Raw genomic sequence first — 16,647 nt, forward strand, 5'->3', positions numbered from 1 at the left:
CGTGTTGTTTTCCCTTTTTACTTCACTTTTGCTGTGAACGTTTGCGTGGACACTTTTATATTGAAAGGGATAACCGGAAGCTACCCCCTAGTATTTTGACGAAGATGACACTTGTGAGAGTAGTGTGACAGTTACTGGGCCAGTGACTGTATTCGACGTAGCTCTGTATCACAGACTGTCATGCATATCAACACACAAGGACCAGCCTCTGTAGGTGAAGGCAGGATAGCTCAGCACACACTGGAGGGCTTTCATCGCTTGTTACCAGCAGCAAACTGATGCTTTTTCCATCCCTCCAAGTGAATTATTTTATAATCTTATTAGTAGACGGATGGGTGGTGCCGGATCACTGAGGGGGGGAAAAGGATTTAACATGTAACACTTTGTCTTCAGTATGCACACTGGGTTTATTTGCTCCTGTTGCAATATGTGTGACACATATATTGTTCAATGCAGCTTTGGCATGTGGCCTGCTTACATTTACCAAGTATTAATAGCTTTTACATCTCTGGTTGAACCATTATGAAGTAGTTCGCCTTGTTTGCCCGTTGACACTTGCCGTAGTTTTTGTTGACCTCGTTGCCGTGGTTACGACGTCAAACTCGTGAGGCGGTAGCTAAAAGTTAGCATGACATATGTGTTTCGGGGTTGTTGTTGTTTTTTTATTCGTTTTATAAAGTTTTTATTTTAAGAACATACTCAAGTTCATTGGTTCCAAGTTTTGTTTATTCAAATTCCAGGTAAGCTAACATTGCGTAGTAAAGCAGATAAACAGTTTGCTAAAGTTAGCTAATGTTAGGCAGCAGCAGTGGATGAGTCAACCTGCTTGTAATTTAGACAAGCTGAAATGTCACGTTAAATCAATCTGCTGTTTAGACGAAACCTGTCCATTCAATGTGATAATTAAATAGACATTCTTATTTTCAGACACAAGGAGAAATATGCCAATGCAAAAAGACACTTGAACGGCCTGAACCGTGGTCTGCGTACATTAAACATCTCAGCATCACTTCTACTATGTATTCCCCAGAGAAGAGGGAGGAGGTTCCTGACCTGCAGCTAAGCTTTGGCTTTGGGGACAGTGTTGTCAAATCACAGACCCCCCACCTTCTGCCTGAGGGTGCTGAGGAGCTCCCTGAAAATTACTCAGCAGAGACATTGTGTCTGAGCAGAACTAAGCTGAAACATGTTGCAGAAAGTATTTTGAAAAATAGCATACTAAAGGTCAGTTTGGACTTTACTGTGTATTTGTCAACTTCTACCCACCTAGCTACAGTGTTTTTTTAAAACAAAAAGTCAGTAATGCATCCAGTAGAACATTTCTATCTCAGTATAATGTATTCTTTTTTAATTGTAACAGCTCATTGTATCATTTCCAGTATTTATATCTTGAAGGCAACCAGCTACCCAGTATCCCAGATTCAATATTCCTCAGCTTGCCCAACCTGCTGTGGCTGGACCTCAGAAATAACCAAATTGCATCGCTCCCTGCCGAAATTGGCGTGCACAGGTTAGTTATGCAACTGCTCTTTGAAAAATATGCTGATTGATTTCGAACCCTTCGGCCACCACGGGAGTACAGTATGTTTCTTTGTCTCATTTCAGAACATTTTTAGATAAGAATATTTCTATTTTAGAGTTGTGTTTAGTTGCATATGCACTGAAAACCAAATTGATTCCAGAGTGTGGTAAACTGAGAGGCATATTTTGTACAATTTCCTCATGTTCAGTTTAGGACTAAATGTGTCTTGATCAAGACATAACCCTTGCAATCATCTAATAATATTTGAGTTCATTCATGTAGATCTCTGAAGACATTACTTCTGGAAGGAAATCCCATCTCAGAACTTCCCCCAGAGTTAGGTGGGTAGAGTTCAGTCGCCTTTGCCAGCAAGCAGTGTCTCTGTTCTTTTGCGATAACAAGCTGTCTTTTTGTCTCATCAGTTTCAGTCAGCCTCACTGGCAGCAAATTTAGAGCTAGATTACATCCAATGAAAAATTAATAGTTAGGAATAGAAATAATACATTTCATCTAATTTTTGACAATTTTGCCTCTCTCTTTCTTCCAACTGTTGTCACTAAAACTGTTACTAATACACTGTTGCTTGCAGGTACAGTACATTAACGTTCGTAATCAGGAATATACAATATTTAAGATTCCTACACCGATGCACATAGTTTTAAGTGATTCTTTATTTGTCCATTTGTCCCAGGAAATGTTATTACTCTCAAAGGCCTGAACCTGAGGAACTGCCCCATCACTTTCCCTCCACAAGACATTGTGCACCAGGGGCTCCGGAGCATCCTCCAGTACCTCAGGAGTGCTATGGCTAAGCGGCCAGTTGGCATGAGGAGGACCCCCCCAGGTGAATGAAAGGCACCTTAACTTTGAACAATGCAGCAGCAATGTGTTCAGTCTGCACATGCATCCTAGCCATCTGCTCTTTTTGTCAAAGATAGGATGGCTGGCCACAAAAATAGCTCCTTGCCCTGGTACCACTTCACTGGTGTGACTTCTGTTGCCTTGGAGACGGCACGTGTCACTCAGCTGACTCCCCTCCCACCCCCACCCCTTTCCAGCTCTGTAATATTTTTAGCCAGATGAAAATGATCGATAACCTGTGGGCTCTAAACAGGAGCTCTCTGTCACTAAGCACTGTCTGGAGGTAATCACTGTGAGAAGCCCAAGACAGCCCTCCACAGGAGAGGCTGCTGCTGCACAATGAGCAGAGCCAAACCCCTCAATCAAACGATTTATCTCCCCTACAAGGTTATTAAGAAAGACAGGGCTCCGGTCTCCTGGGGAAATCTCCTTCCATTTGCTTGGCTCAGAGTATATATTTAGCAGATCATTCATTTACATACTGCACTGTAATCAACCTTTTTAAGCTGCGGTATCATGGAGTATTTAGCCCATTTGAGTCTACTTATCCTACAAGTGGGTAAAAGTTACATTCAGACCCTTATTTTCTTAATCCAGTAAAAACTTGCTTGCTACATCTTTTTGCTCTATAATAAGATGGGGATGTTTTACCTGCTATTATTGGTTATGTGAATTTGTTGGTAAAATGCTGGCATGTCTTTTCTACAGTTAGAAAGAACTACCTGTTCTATCAGTATTTCTTGATTGTCAACCGGTTATCATCATCCTCATGTGCTTCTACCAGCCGCTATAGCTGCAGACAGCAATTTTTGTTGCCAGTTTTGGCTGCCCCCACATTGGCTGCTGTGGTTGTTTCATTGGTAGAGTTGCCTGTGGTGGAGAAGCTCCAGCTGTCAGAGCTGATGGGGTCCAATATGGAGGAGCAGGATGAGTCAGTGGATGAGGACGAGCTGCAGAGGTTCAGGGAACTCAAACACAAGATGATCCTGCTGGACAAAGCTGAGCTGGACTCAGTAGTGCCGGGGGATAGAAACCAGAGGGCATGCCTTCTTCGTATTACCCAAAGGTAAGTAAAGTAAAAGTGTTGGGGTGAAAGAAATAAGAGATTTTAGAAGTGAAAAAGTATGAGAAATGCTTTTCTCTGTTATAGTTTGACATTTTGGGATATACGCTTTTTCCCCAAGAGTTAGAGGAGAAGTCTGATAACATTTTCATATCTGTACATTGAATATGGAGCTACAGCCAGGAGATGGTTGGCTTAATTTAGCATAAAGACTGGAAAACAGCTAGACTGGCTCTGTCCAAAGGTAACACAATGTGCCTACCAGCGCCTCTAAAGCTCACAAATTAATTAATTGCTATTGGACATTGCTAGGCTAGCTAGACAGTTTCCAGTCTTTATGTAGTACTAACACTGGCAGCTGGCATTAGCGTCATATCTAACGGACAAACACGATAGTATTGATCTTCTCATCTCTCTGCCATAAAGCGTTTAAGCGTGTTCCATAAAATGTCAAACTATTCCTACTAAGTCTAGACCAGGTACAACTGTGAGTTGCACATAAAATGTTTTTTTCTGGGTTAGGAGAGAGCAAAATGACTAGTTATTTAAATGCTTCTGCCATTGTTTTTGTACAGTGTATCCAGGCAGCAAATATCTGTTGGGCATAAATCAATTGTCACCTGTTCAGACATATTGTGGAATGAAGTTTGACAGTGTTATTGGCTATCCAATAGTTTGACAGAGGAAGTGAATTTGTTTTGTTTCAGTACACAAATTTTGTGCTGCGGTTTGGAGTTGTCGTGGAGGGCCAAGTATATGACATGGTGCCTTGGAAAAGGATAGCAAAACACTTTTTAATGATATTCTCTGCAGAGCAGATCGAGTGATAAAAATCTCCCAGGCTGTCTCTAGGGACTCAGAGTTCAGGAGAGCAATAAAATAATGTATTTTGTTTCAATTTATTTGTCAGAAAAAAGGCAACTACCAAGGCTGGTATAACTCCTGTGCTAACCCTGTTTGACACTCAGCACTGGAAGAGGCCAGAAGAACGGAAACAGGCTGCAATGAAAGAGCTGAAAGAAAAACAAGCTATTCTCGAGCAGAGAAGAAAGTATGTGGATTTCTACTATAAGTCCCATATGATAAATACCCTATTGACTGTCTTACTGCATGACATTTTGACCATGAAATTACATTGGTGAATTGCATAGAATATATATTCAGGCCATGTAATCCCAAATATAAGACAATGTTGTTTCACAAAGCATGGCGTTTAATTGGCATGTGTCCAAGTGATCAACAGTAAAGAAGCCATATTATGTTCACCATGTAAAGACAGAAAGAATAATCTTAATATTTACAGACCCCTTTGAAACCCTTTAGACACAACAGCCCAATAACCGTTTTACTGGACATTACTGCATTGTTATCTGGCTCTCCCATAGAACCCAAGAGGCTCTTTGGAAGTGGCACACACAAGCCAAGATCACACAGGAGAAGAAAATGTCTGGGTACCAGCAAAAGAAGCATGGAAGGCAAATAAAACAAGAGGTATGTGTGAAATTTGATAATACTTCGCCTGAATTTCCACTTGTCAATGGGCCAACCACAAGGGGGCAGTAGAGCACCACCTCTGTCACACTGGGTAGAGGACTAAAACAAAAATTATGAAATTATTACAAGGTAAAACATTTTGATGCTAGTGAATTACTTTTTTCAGGTAGTAGCTGTTGAAGGCAGCAACAGATGCCTGGGCTTGTGATGGTGTGTGCTGCATCAGTGATCGCACAGCAGCAGCTTGTAGCTATCAAAGCTGATGTGTACACTGGTTTTGAGTAATTTGATTGTCAGCTGCATTTCCTTGCATAGATCAGCTCACAATGTTTGCATAATCAGTGTAAATATTCACTGAAAAATATAGGAAAAAACAACTCCTTTTGGGTAGGATGACACAATGAGGTTGCTGTGTTGCAGCTGTAGGCTGTGTTTGTAGGAAGTGTCGCAACAGCTGTATCATCCTATATGCACACAAGCTCTGCTCTCCTGTTGTACATGTTAATAAACACCTCCCCTCTCTGTTACAGGAAGCAGAAACAGATTCTAAAGCTGGTGTGGAGAACAGCAGCGATGCATCTCAAAGTCAAATGTCCAGAATGTCCATCACAGAGTGTGTGGAGGCCAGGTAAATCTGGGTGACCAAAGTACTGTCTACTACAGACAAAAAAGTAATCTGAAACCTGGACCAGTATAAAAATTAAGCTGATGATACACAGAGCAACTTTTAGAGCAATTGTGAAGGGCAACGTTGCCGTCAATGGAAATGAGTAAAGATTACTACCGTAATCCCTTTCCCCCACCACTCTGCCACCCGCCCCGCACAGCCGCTATACATTCAAAACATAGTCGGACTTGCCACTAGCAAGATTGCCCAGCAACATTGCTCAAAAAGTTGCCCCGTGTATCATCAGCTTTAGAGGCCAACCTGCCGCATTGGCCAGGGATGTTTTTTAGTTTGTTGTGTATGACTTCAACAATGAATTTACAAAATACTGGGGACATCTTCCTGATATTCAGTTGCAGCCTTGTTTGCACAATCAACTTCTGACTTGTCTTAAAGTTTAAGATTTCCTGTTTTTAACTTAGTTACCTCCTTTGTGATGGCTACAGATTAATAAGGACAATCAAGGCATAATACCTTCATCTCATCAGTGCACCTGATGGAAAGACTGCTATACATACTGTATCTAACACTTTAGACATTTGGTGTATACAACTTAAACAGTGATACATAACATCCTGGGACATAGGGACACAGGGACAATATGTCTTTGGCCTGACCTCAAGGCATGAAATTATCCACTGAATAGCATTTTGAACAATTGTGAGCCATGCAGGTGGAAAACCAGAGACACCTACTGGACAAAGAGACCCACCACAGAACATCGGCAGTTTCTTTTGTTCTTTTTAAGCTACACCATGCCCCAAAACAGATTTAAAAGATTAGATAGTACACCTTAGACCTTTCTGTTTTTATTGATAGAATGAATAGTAATATATGGATAAAGTCATCAGACACAGGCTTGCATTTTTAATCAGTTTCCAGCAGACATAAATGCCATGATACCACTGGCCATATTTAAGCATCTAAATGTTCAGTGTTTAGGTAGAACATTTTGACCTTTGACCTGTGTGGCCCTCCAGATCAGCCCGTGAGCTGGAGCGGCAGATACGTGCCCGTGTTGAGAAGATGCAGGAGAGACGCAGGAACCCCAGGGGCACGACCACCGAGCAGATGGCAGCAGCAGAACAAGATGTGGAAGAGGTCAGACCTATACTTCATTATTCACACAGTCCATCTATATTGAACTCATGGGTTATGATCTGAATTTGTTTGTTTTTTTTGTTCTTGTTGTTTTGTTTCTTCCCACTGACAGATGAGGAAGTTACAGACTCTGCTTCTAGAGAAGAAGAGAAATCGGGGAAGAGATCTTGAAAATTCTTTCACTATCTTCACTGGCGACACCTGGCAGAGAATCCTTGACAAGTCACAGGGATTATAATGATTGTTACTCCTGTTGTTTCAGTTTTGAATTCTTACTCAAAATGTATTGACTAATCCTTTTTTGAATGACTGTTCTAATGCTCAGATCTTAAAAATAAAGCTCAAAAGGCTGTGACTGGGCAAACAAGTGTTTTGAAATTTTCCATGGCATGGTTCTTTGTCTTGGACTTCTGCAAGACACCCTCTCCATTACAAACTAGTCGTGTTTTGCCTTCACCTTACCTCAAATATGTACAGGCAATATGGTGCTGCTTATTTACTGTGTGAAATGAAGCTGTTTAGTCATTAAATGTTAAATTTGCTCTCCAGACATAACAGCATAAGCATCATATGTCGTATTATAAATCTGAATTATCACACAACAATGTTAATTAAACAAGGCGTAAAATATAAGAATCTTTATAGGGGGGGATTAGAAATGGCAAAATAAAGGTAAACCTAACCTAGGTTACTAATGGCTAGATTTGCAGAAGGGTACATTTCATGTATGGTAACAAATAGAAGACCTGCAAGGGCATTTTAGCAATAGCACATGTAATGCTTTTGTGAAACTATAACTACTTTGAGTTAAGATTGGTGCAGTATATCTTTTGATGAATTTTTAAATACAGGTCATATTTGTGTTATTGTATGACCGTATCGCTCACAACATATTCGAAAATAAATCCATATTTTATCAATCTTCCAGTGTAATGGTGGTTTAAAAGTTTGGAGCAAAACGCCATTAGACTCTCGCATTGAAAAACGGAGGCATCCCCGAGCTGAAAGTCCGCACTAATAAATGGCATCAAACAAGTCAAAGTGAGACAGGGAAAGGGTAGGCCTTGTCTTGGGAGATTTTTGCTCCTCTAGCACAGAGAGCGTGATGTCAGCGGTGGCAGTACTGTTGTAATTGACTTGGTGGGGGTGATGGCGTCATTTTATGCCCTGGTGTAGCCTCCTGCTCCAATAGCGAAGGGGAGACGGATCTTTGGCCGACGCGACCGTGGCTCCCTTGGCCGGGATCGAGCACCGCCGAGCCGGACACTTCACGCCGGGAAACATGGAGGCTGTGGCCGAGGAGCTGCGGGCCGGCTCTCGGGTACCTGTCACTATCGATCAAATACTTAACGATACGCTGGTGGTGACGCTTACCTACCGGGAAAGGAGCTACACGGGGATATTACTTGATTGCAACAAAAAGTGAGTGCTATTGCGTTTATTCTCTTTATACATGTATCTCTGAAATTAATTTGCTAAAGTCAGCTAACGGCTAATCTACCTTTGATGCTAACAAGCCCAAGCTAGCCAGTTAGCTAGTTGTTAGCTAACTGGGCCTCCATACAAAAGATTCGTAGGTTATTGTAGCTGACAGGGTAGCTATCTGCTAGCTGGTCGGCTAATGGCAAAGTGATTTTATTTAAGCCCATACTGAAATGGTTAAATGTGTTATTTTACTTTGGGGAAATACTGTTTGTCAAGATAGTGGCCCTGTCTACAGAGAATGTTGAAGCCTTTTCTTGAACAAAACTAATGTCAGTGGGTTCATCTATAGCTTATTGTTAGCCTAATAAAATACAGAGCAGCAAAAACGTTTTCAGTAAAAGGGTAGGCCTTAGCTGAGCAGTATTCTGTATATCATGTTGTGCTTTGATGTATTACTTACACACACTGGTGGTATTGCATTGTGCACTATTTTTCTGGAGTGATGTTCCACTTTAAAATAATGTGTAATACAGTTGAGGTTCTGAGAAATAGCCCTTCATATGCAGTCACTTGATCTGTGGAAACAATGGAAAATGGCAATAAAGATACATGTGGGATTTGATGAATCACAACTGTAATGTCTTTTCTTTAAACATGGTCCTCATGAGATCAAATGACCATCTTAGGCTCTGTTTAACAAGAAAAGGCCCTCTCTCACCAGTTAACTACAAAACCCAAGCCTCTTCAAATGAGAAAACCATATATGTATATTTTGACATGTATCAGCGTCATGTCTTATCTGCTAGTCTTGGTGTGTGTCACATGTATATGCCTTGTGTTGCTCTTGTTGCTGTGCACCTTAAAAGCCACTGGCTTTAGACTATTTATAGACTACCAGAAGCAGAATTTGACCAGCTTTGCCCCTTAGTATGCTTAGATTCACGTGAGAGCTCAAGCTGTCCTGCCTGAAACCCACCCAAATAGTAAAAGGCAGGCCTTGCAATAACTTAAAATAGGCCTTTATTTCAGGCCTTGTCACTGTCAAAATTTGACTACTTCTTCCTTTTCAGCTCATGGAAATACATTTCCTGTCATTGTCTCCAACAATTTTTTTTTTTATGTCATCGTCTAGGCCTATCATTCAGGCAGATCTCTGCATCTAGTTACACTGTACACAATGTGAAATGGCACCAGTGCAGTGAATCATGGCTAGTCATATGCTGCGGCCTTGTACTGTGCTTAACTAGCACTGCTTGTTGCCCGTCACAGGCAGCCCTGTTTGTGCCGTGTCAATCACTGTGAAGGCTAATATTCGACTGCTTTAAGGGCGCATATAAAAAAGTTGAGAGGAACAAGCTGCACCGAGAGACTATTATTCGGAGGTGCCTGCCAGTTACTTCTCCTGGGGAGGAAAACAGGCTCCCCAAATGTGCACTAATTATTAATCTTACCACACGTAATCCCTGAGTGGACACGGATGCAAAAACAAACTGAAATCTCCTGGCTCCTTCCCTACATCTCTGAATCCCGAGTGATTCATGGGATTGTTTTTGTTCAGTCAGATGTTGGGGAGGGGGGGGGTTTCTGGGCATCCTGTAGTCTCTTTGTCTGCTCTCTCCTGACTAAAGCAACACAGCCATGTTACTCTTGCCTGCCAGCCACTTCTCAAAGACTCCTTGGCACTTGGGCCATCTTTGGACATGTCTGCTGGTCGCAGAGTACCAAAAAGAACACACAAAATCACTGAGAGTCAGTGATGCTATTGCTCAGGTTTTGTGGCCTAAGGCAGCAGAACAGATAACTGCCTGGCTGCTTGTGGACCCCAACCCCCACACGTAAAGAATTTTCAGCATACAGGTGACAGGGACAGTGGTGTCAGTGTGTCTAGTCAAAGTAAAACAAAATAGTAAAATAGGTTTTCTTACTCAAAGCCTGTGATAGGCCACATGTAGGAAGGGCTTCGTGTGCCATTTTTTTTCTTTTGCCCTAATTGAAACAATAAGGTATTTGATTTGTTCTGTTCCACTGGCATTAAGTTGTCTGACATGGTGAAAAGAAACAGTTATTCATTTGTTTTTGTTTTTTGCTTTTTTCTCGTTCATTTTAGGACTGGGCTATTCTGTCTACCAGATATCACAGAAAAACCTGGGTACTACCCGATATCTAAACCTGCTTGTGAAATCCCAGAAGTTCTGAGTGAGGAACCGGTTTCCAAATCACTCAGCCAGTCTTCACACAGACCAAAGGATGAAAACACTCTCCCTGAAAGCAGCATACCAACTGCACCCCTTCCCTGCCCCGTACCAACACCAGTTCCAGCTGGACAGACTCCTTACCCTCCTTATTTTGAAGGAGCCCCCTTCCCTCAGCCATTATGGGTGCGCCACAGCTACAGCCAATGGGTACCTCAGCCCCCTCCGCGACCAATCAAGAGAAAGAAGAGGCGAACACGAGAGCCTGGTCGCATGACCATGAGTACTATCCGTCTGCGGCCACGGCAGGTACTATGTGAAAAGTGCAAAAACACACTGAATAGTGATGAGGACAGCAAAGATGGCATGAGCAACACTAAGGGTTCTAGAAAAGAGAATGCACTGCAGAGCGATGATGATGGTGACGACAAGGATACCCCCTCTAAGCTGTCGAGAAAAGAAGATGGAGTTGCAACCAAGGACACTAAGAGACGTGAAAATGGCACCAGCCTTGACAACAAGCGCCTCAGGAAGGACAAAAGGGGGGAGGCTGAAGGGGAGAAGTTTCCCGGTGGTGACGTTATCCCCCACAGTCCTGTCATAAAGATCTCCTACAGCACTCCGCAGGGCAAGGGTGAGGTCATGAAGATCCCCTCCAGAGTGCACGGCTCAGTCAAGCCATTCTGCCCCAAACAGCTGGTGCAGAATGGGGTGGGAGAAAATGGTAAGACGCCTTCTGATCCCACCAAGGAGCAACGGCACATTCTAGATGCCACAAGGTCTGGCCTCACCGTATCCATTCCCAAACTCAAACTAACCAGGCCTTTTACAACCGTGGGTCAGGACTTGCCTTCCCCAAAGATCCGCTTGAGACCCCCTCAGAGGGAAGGTGAGGAGAGAGTAGTGGAGTATGAGGCAGAACTAGTAGGAGGCACCAGGAGACGAAGCCCCAGGGTGCCCGGGCCCTGCCTCCCCCATTCTGAAGACTCAGGGGAAGGCAAAAACTCTCTAGAATTGTGGTCAGGGAGTTCAGGAGAGGAGGCGGAGCGCGGCCACAGCGACCTCACCCTTCTCATCAATTTCCGTAAGCGCAAAGCAGATTCTTCGAGCCTGTCGGTCTGCAGCAGCGACAGTCTAGATGAGTCCAAGTCCTTCAGCTCTGACGGCACCTCACCAGAGCTGTGCGATCTGGCCCCAGGTGAAGACCTGTCCGTAACCTCCTCTTCTGTACCCTCACGGGAAGACTGCAAGACAGTCCCGCCGCTTACGGTGCGGCTTCACACCCGCAGCATGACAAAGTGTGTAACCGAAGAGGGTCACGCCGTGGCGGTAGGCGACATTGTGTGGGGGAAGATTCATGGCTTCCCCTGGTGGCCAGCACGCGTCCTCAGCATCAGCGGCACCCGCAAACAGGAGACTGCCAATTGTGAGGCCCAGTGGCCCCAGGCAAAGGTCGCGTGGTTTGGTTCACCGACAACCTCCCAGCTCTCCGTTGCCAAACTGTCACCCTTCAGAGAATTCTTCAGGTCCCGCTTCAACCGCAAGAAGAAAGGGATGTACCGGAGAGCCATCCTAGAGGCAGCCAAGGCCGTGGGCCACATGGGCCCAGAGATTACATCGCTGCTTTCCCACTGCGACACGTAGGTTAGTTAAACGTTACATGTGGTTGTAGCACATATTTGATATACGTGTGTCCACCCCCCACTCCGCCACCCGCTCCACTATCTGTTCAAAACATAGTTTCTCACCGCCTTATTCAAGTTGTTTGATTCATCAGTCCTTCTGACAGGCTGTAGCTGGCCCCTCCGCTGCTTGTGTTATTTGTGTGGGTTCATTCAAACAGGCGAAAAGCTAGAGCAGATAATAAATAAAGATCGGTCTACTGGGGAGGAACTACAACCTTTTTAGATTTGGGGAAAGTAATTTGGTTGGTTCTGATGCTCTCCACAGTGATGTTACATTTTTGGCACAGCATGTTTTGGGCATCACCCCCTAAGCCTTAATGGTAGGAAAACCCTGCAGAATCATTACGACTGTTCATGTTTGCCTTTTGTGTCTTCATTTTACAGCTTCTGACATTTATCAGTAGACATTAATATAAAAAATGAGGTGCTGCATTTTATTTGCACATTAAAATCCAAAAAGAAACGTCTCCTCATTCTCTTAAAAGGACTAGTTTGTATCACTAATTAGCTTTACTAACCTCAGGTCCTCCGGTCACCTCCATTCTTTCTTTTCCTAAAAACCACTTTTCAGACTCATCTGAAAACTGAAAAATAATTAAATCAGTCTGTAGGACAGAGCTGCAGGCTACACCAGTTTAGTCTAAGTTTGTTCTTGATGTTCTCAACATTGAATAAGTGGGTAGTAATAAAAGCTACCAGTTACTTTCTAGAAATTGAGCTAATGTTAAGTTACATAGAGCCAAAAGACACAGCCTACTGTAGAAGCTTTCCTGCTCGGCTGCACAGTCTGAAGGAGAGAAGAAGAAGAAGAAATCCTTTATTAATACCACAAGGGGAAATTCAATGTTCAGAGATGTTAGCTAGCGCACACAGGCTTCACTTTTCCAGTAGGTGGGGAAATAACAGACTTTTCTTGGTCTTGAGAAGCTGACCCACTGTAACCGACACCATACTTTCCTCTGCTCGCGTTCACCTTCACCTTCTGCCGCTCAGACAATCAAACACTCACCACGCACCTCCCGATTCCTTACAGGAGTTACGCTGCTCTTATAGAAACATCTGTCACATAGATGTTTTGCATAAAACAATAAGAAGAAGCTAGCCAAGCATTGAGTGTTGCCGTGCTCGCACAGTGTGCGAGTGAAAACATTTGTAGCGCATGATCGTTAAATGATCGTGGGAAATTTTAGTATTGGCGGTCATGATTGCATACAGGGGAAACACTGATTGTGGAATACATTCCGGTCATGTTGCCCAGCCCTACCCTTAGATTTCTTTAATATTAGGGATGCACCAATACTGATATTGGATATCGAAGCGATGCTGACTCAAATAGCTGGAGAGATCTATAGGGCCAATCTATTCCATTAAGCGTGTACTATGTGATGCATCAGCATCACGACCATTTTGCTAGGAGAGGTAACTGTACCATTTTGTTTAGGAAGCAATGTTTAGGGGCAAAGTTAAGCCTGATGATGGCTTACACATAAAAGAATGATTCCCAGTCTCTTCCTCACAGTGATGAATACAGATTATTAATTTTACACTGGTATTGGATCGGTACTCTGCATCGGCCGATACCCCAAGGCCAGGTATTGGTATCAGGAGTGACAAAGTCGGATCAGTGCATCCCTACTTATAATGGCTAATTTGATGGTGTTCATGTTAAAGTGTGGGGGAATGTGAGCAGAGTGAAAATGATCCTGCGCCAACCTGCTCATTTATAGTTCTCCCATGCCAGCCTAGGGGCCCCGGCCACATTTATGTCATGAAGGAGTTGCTGTGTTCAAAGCAGCAAAACAAACATGACTGCCAGCCTTAATGCAGGCACAGGCTGCACTGCTGACTGGAAAAGCTTGTTCAAAAAATTGCTAATTTCAGAAAGCGAGTCCCGAGAAATAGGCCGTACTGCCTTAGCACATTGAAAGCAAGTCCACTGCAAGTGCATAAAAATAGGTTGTCTGCTATGTCTTAAAAGCACGCTGTCATGCTGTGACTACTTCAGGCTTGTTCCCCTGGTTTGCTAGTGCGTTTTCTCTGTGCAGCCAAGCAACATGTACTCAACACACACTCAAAGGTTAAATATTGTTCTTGAGCGATATGAGAGAAAGACAGGCAGCTCCAAACCCTTCTGTTTACTCTGTTATGGGCTCAGTAGCCAAGACGAGGTTGGTTGTAGTTGAGAATATACACGGTAAGAAGTTGAGGCCGGCCTATATTTAGTCATTTTTTCCAAAGCTCATAAAAGAAGAGTTTTTCTTGCTCTGTCAGCTACACATAGGTTTCAGCAGGCTGGAAAGTAGCTGACCTTCACTTCACGGTGCTCCATAATCTTCAGCTGACTAACATGACATGTTGAGATCCACATTGCTCCCAGTGCTGAGCCTCGTACACTCAGTTAGCAATTCCCTAGACTGGACATATAACCTGCCTTGTTTGCCCATTGTCTTTACTTTGTGCTCTCACCCCCCCCCCCCCCCCCCCCCCCCCCCCCCCCCCTTTTCTCTTGTGTAGAGGCTGAGGACTGACTAAAGGACTGGTTTTTCTGAATTCTCAGACTGCATCAAGACCCAGGAAGGAGTATGTGAGGTTGCCACGGCTACTATTTATAAATGCCGTTTTTTTTTGTTTTGTTTTTTTCTTTTCACAAGGCTGGTAGAAAAATGGCTGTCAAGGTGGAGTGGCGTTGAGACTGGATAAGGGAGCAAAAAAAAAGGCCAGGGTTCTCGTGGTCTACTATGAACTATTCCTACAATTTTTTTATTTTATTTTATTTTTTTTTTAGATTTAATCATATTTCTGTAGAGCCGAATAACGACACTACAAGGACCCAAATGTATTTATTATCTGGAATGGTTTATTATGATCCACCCTTCTACTGCAATCTCACAAAACCTCCCAGTCTGCTGCTGTCATTATCACGGCCCTCGCTGCTGATGTGTTCACTGCGAGGTCCAACTTGGCCGGCCAGAGGAAGCTGGTGGCATTCCGAAAGGAACACCCCACCCACCACCCCATACCCCCCCAATCTTGGACAGGAGATGTTTAACCACGGTTTGAAAAGTCTTACCCTGAATCTTCTTACTTCTGAAAATGTGAACGGCTCCATCCAGAGACGGTAGTGTTCCAGCTCTTCTAGCAATCAGTGTTCCATCCTCGTAGCCTTCTGCGACATTAGTTGGATTTGTGGATGTATTTATACTGAACTCTGTTCCTCTCCAGAATCATGTTGTGCGTCTCTCTCTTCATTTCATTTTGTAACTTTAGGAGTGTCATGTCCCCCAACTTCCCCTCCCAACCTTTTATTTTTCCTGAGAACCATTTTTACATCACTTTAATTATTTAAAACGTCACGTTTAAGAAAAAAAAGCACTTTATCTGTACCTTGGTGGCCTGCTGTAAGCTCACTGTCTGAAACACTATTGCGAGATACAGCCCTGATAGGCAGCAGGGGAGTCCGGGAGTCTTTGTGGTTGACTATCCTTGGCCTTGGAGATACAAAAAAAAAAATCATTTTTTGTTTTATTTTATTGTACGATTTTTGGGGACACCAGACACGGATGGTTGTGTACACACTGTATTCTCGCATTTGACTTGGTGTGTCCTCTCTCAGCTTATCTGCCACACACACACACAACGAAAGTCCACGTTAAACATTTCCACTGGAGAAACATGGGTGAACAAATGTGTCAAAACCCCCTATGCATTATCAGTTAAAGCTTTATGAGTGACTTTGGGAGAAGGTAAAAAAAACAAAAAAAACAACATGCTGTAAGAATACTGTGAATTCATCTGCTGAGTGTGCTGAAGAAAAGCTCGCTACTAGTTGGAGCCTGCAGTTATTGAGTCATCCAAGAAAAGCAGATTGCAGTCCTGACCTTTAGTGACCTTTTGTGTTTGAAGCAGCACTGTTGGATTGGAGAGGGGGGGGGGGCAGCAAAGGCAAGAGACCACGGCTGTCAAGCACAGCCCAGTCTGTATTAAAAACTTACCGAAGATTGCACACAGTCACGCTCAGCCAACCAGCCCGTCTCCTTTTCTGCCTCTCTGGGAACACTTTGTTCAGATTGAGGCTGAAAACTAGCTCAGTGATTGTCAATGAGAGAAGTGTGTTCATTAGAGGAGCACGTAATGCACTCCTCCCAGTTTGATAATCTGCGGTTTGACTGTTTGCTGTCAAGGCCGGCTAGTTTCCAGGCAGCCTCACACAGCGAGGAGTGGGAGAGCCTAAATGTATGTATGCCTGAGAGGGGAAACTGTCGTCAGGATTTTCCCGTGTATGAGCAACATGGCTATCTACTGTTGCGCATGTCGGTCAATGTTATTGGCTACTTTTTTTTTGTTGTTTTCTTTTTTACATGTACTGTACATAAAATAAAATATAAAGCAATACCTGTGCTGTTGTGGATGAGTCACTTTGTCATTAATTGTTGATTTTAACGATTGAATTGCTGAAGGTGGGAAAAAAATAGGCCAAGTTCAGCCCCGACAGAACAAAACATTTATTTACACTTGAGTTTACAATTGAGTGAATCACATTAAATAGTATATAGTTTGTGGCATTGATATTGTGTCATGTGGTGTCGCAACAAATAAATCAACAAATGGGAAATACTGCAGTGTGGTGCCGGTGCTAG

At 43.3% G+C, this 16,647-nt stretch overlaps 2 protein-coding genes across 5 annotated transcripts; both read left to right on the plus strand.

Annotated features, from left to right (window-relative positions):
* The first annotated feature begins 156 nt into the window (after positions 1–156).
* LOC123983995 (leucine-rich repeat-containing protein 27-like) lies at positions 157–7,072 on the plus strand. Of its 3 annotated transcripts, none has more exons than XM_046070545.1 (11): positions 157–214; positions 1,031–1,224; positions 1,380–1,510; positions 1,805–1,863; positions 2,214–2,366; positions 3,248–3,449; positions 4,357–4,497; positions 4,832–4,937; positions 5,471–5,568; positions 6,588–6,708; positions 6,821–7,072. In XM_046070545.1, the coding sequence occupies exons 1-11, from the start codon at positions 181–183 to the stop codon at positions 6,944–6,946; spliced, it is 1,365 nt and encodes a 454-aa protein (XP_045926501.1). In that variant the 5' UTR covers positions 157–180; the 3' UTR covers positions 6,947–7,072. The 3 variants fall into 3 exon arrangements, with proteins under 3 accessions (XP_045926501.1, XP_045926500.1, XP_045926502.1); XM_046070544.1 differs by lacking the exon at positions 157–214 and adding an exon at positions 280–299 and having other exon boundaries at positions 928–1,224; XM_046070546.1 differs by lacking the exon at positions 157–214 and adding an exon at positions 536–740 and having other exon boundaries at positions 928–1,224.
* Positions 7,073–7,680: 608 nt separating this feature from the next.
* On the plus strand, positions 7,681–16,402 carry pwwp2b (PWWP domain containing 2B). Of its 2 annotated transcripts, none has more exons than XM_046070542.1 (3): positions 7,681–8,130; positions 10,241–11,965; positions 14,525–16,402. In XM_046070542.1, the coding sequence occupies exons 1-3, from the start codon at positions 7,991–7,993 to the stop codon at positions 14,529–14,531; spliced, it is 1,872 nt and encodes a 623-aa protein (XP_045926498.1). In that variant the 5' UTR covers positions 7,681–7,990; the 3' UTR covers positions 14,532–16,402. The 2 variants fall into 2 exon arrangements, with proteins under 2 accessions (XP_045926498.1, XP_045926499.1); XM_046070543.1 differs by having other exon boundaries at positions 7,682–8,130; positions 10,241–11,969.
* The last annotated feature ends 245 nt before the right edge of the window (positions 16,403–16,647 follow it).

This window comes from Micropterus dolomieu, linkage group LG15 (assembly GCF_021292245.1).
Source record: "Micropterus dolomieu isolate WLL.071019.BEF.003 ecotype Adirondacks linkage group LG15, ASM2129224v1, whole genome shotgun sequence".
In the NCBI taxonomy this organism is placed as follows: domain Eukaryota; kingdom Metazoa; phylum Chordata; class Actinopteri; order Centrarchiformes; family Centrarchidae; genus Micropterus; species Micropterus dolomieu.

Bases quoted from the DNA above. Each gene is read 5' to 3' on its own strand.
- LOC123983995 (XM_046070545.1), top strand. From the start codon at position 181: ATGCATATCAACACACAAGGACCAGCCTCTGTAG. The intron at 1,511-1,804 runs GTTAGTTATGCA...TCATTCATGTAG, and splicing joins GCCGAAATTGGCGTGCACAG to ATCTCTGAAGACATTACTTC. The intron at 1,864-2,213 runs GTGGGTAGAGTT...CATTTGTCCCAG, and splicing joins AGAACTTCCCCCAGAGTTAG to GAAATGTTATTACTCTCAAA.
- pwwp2b (XM_046070542.1), top strand. From the start codon at position 7,991: ATGGAGGCTGTGGCCGAGGAGCTGCGGGCCGGCTCTCGGGTACCTGTC. The intron at 8,131-10,240 runs GTGAGTGCTATT...CGTTCATTTTAG, and splicing joins TTACTTGATTGCAACAAAAA to GACTGGGCTATTCTGTCTAC.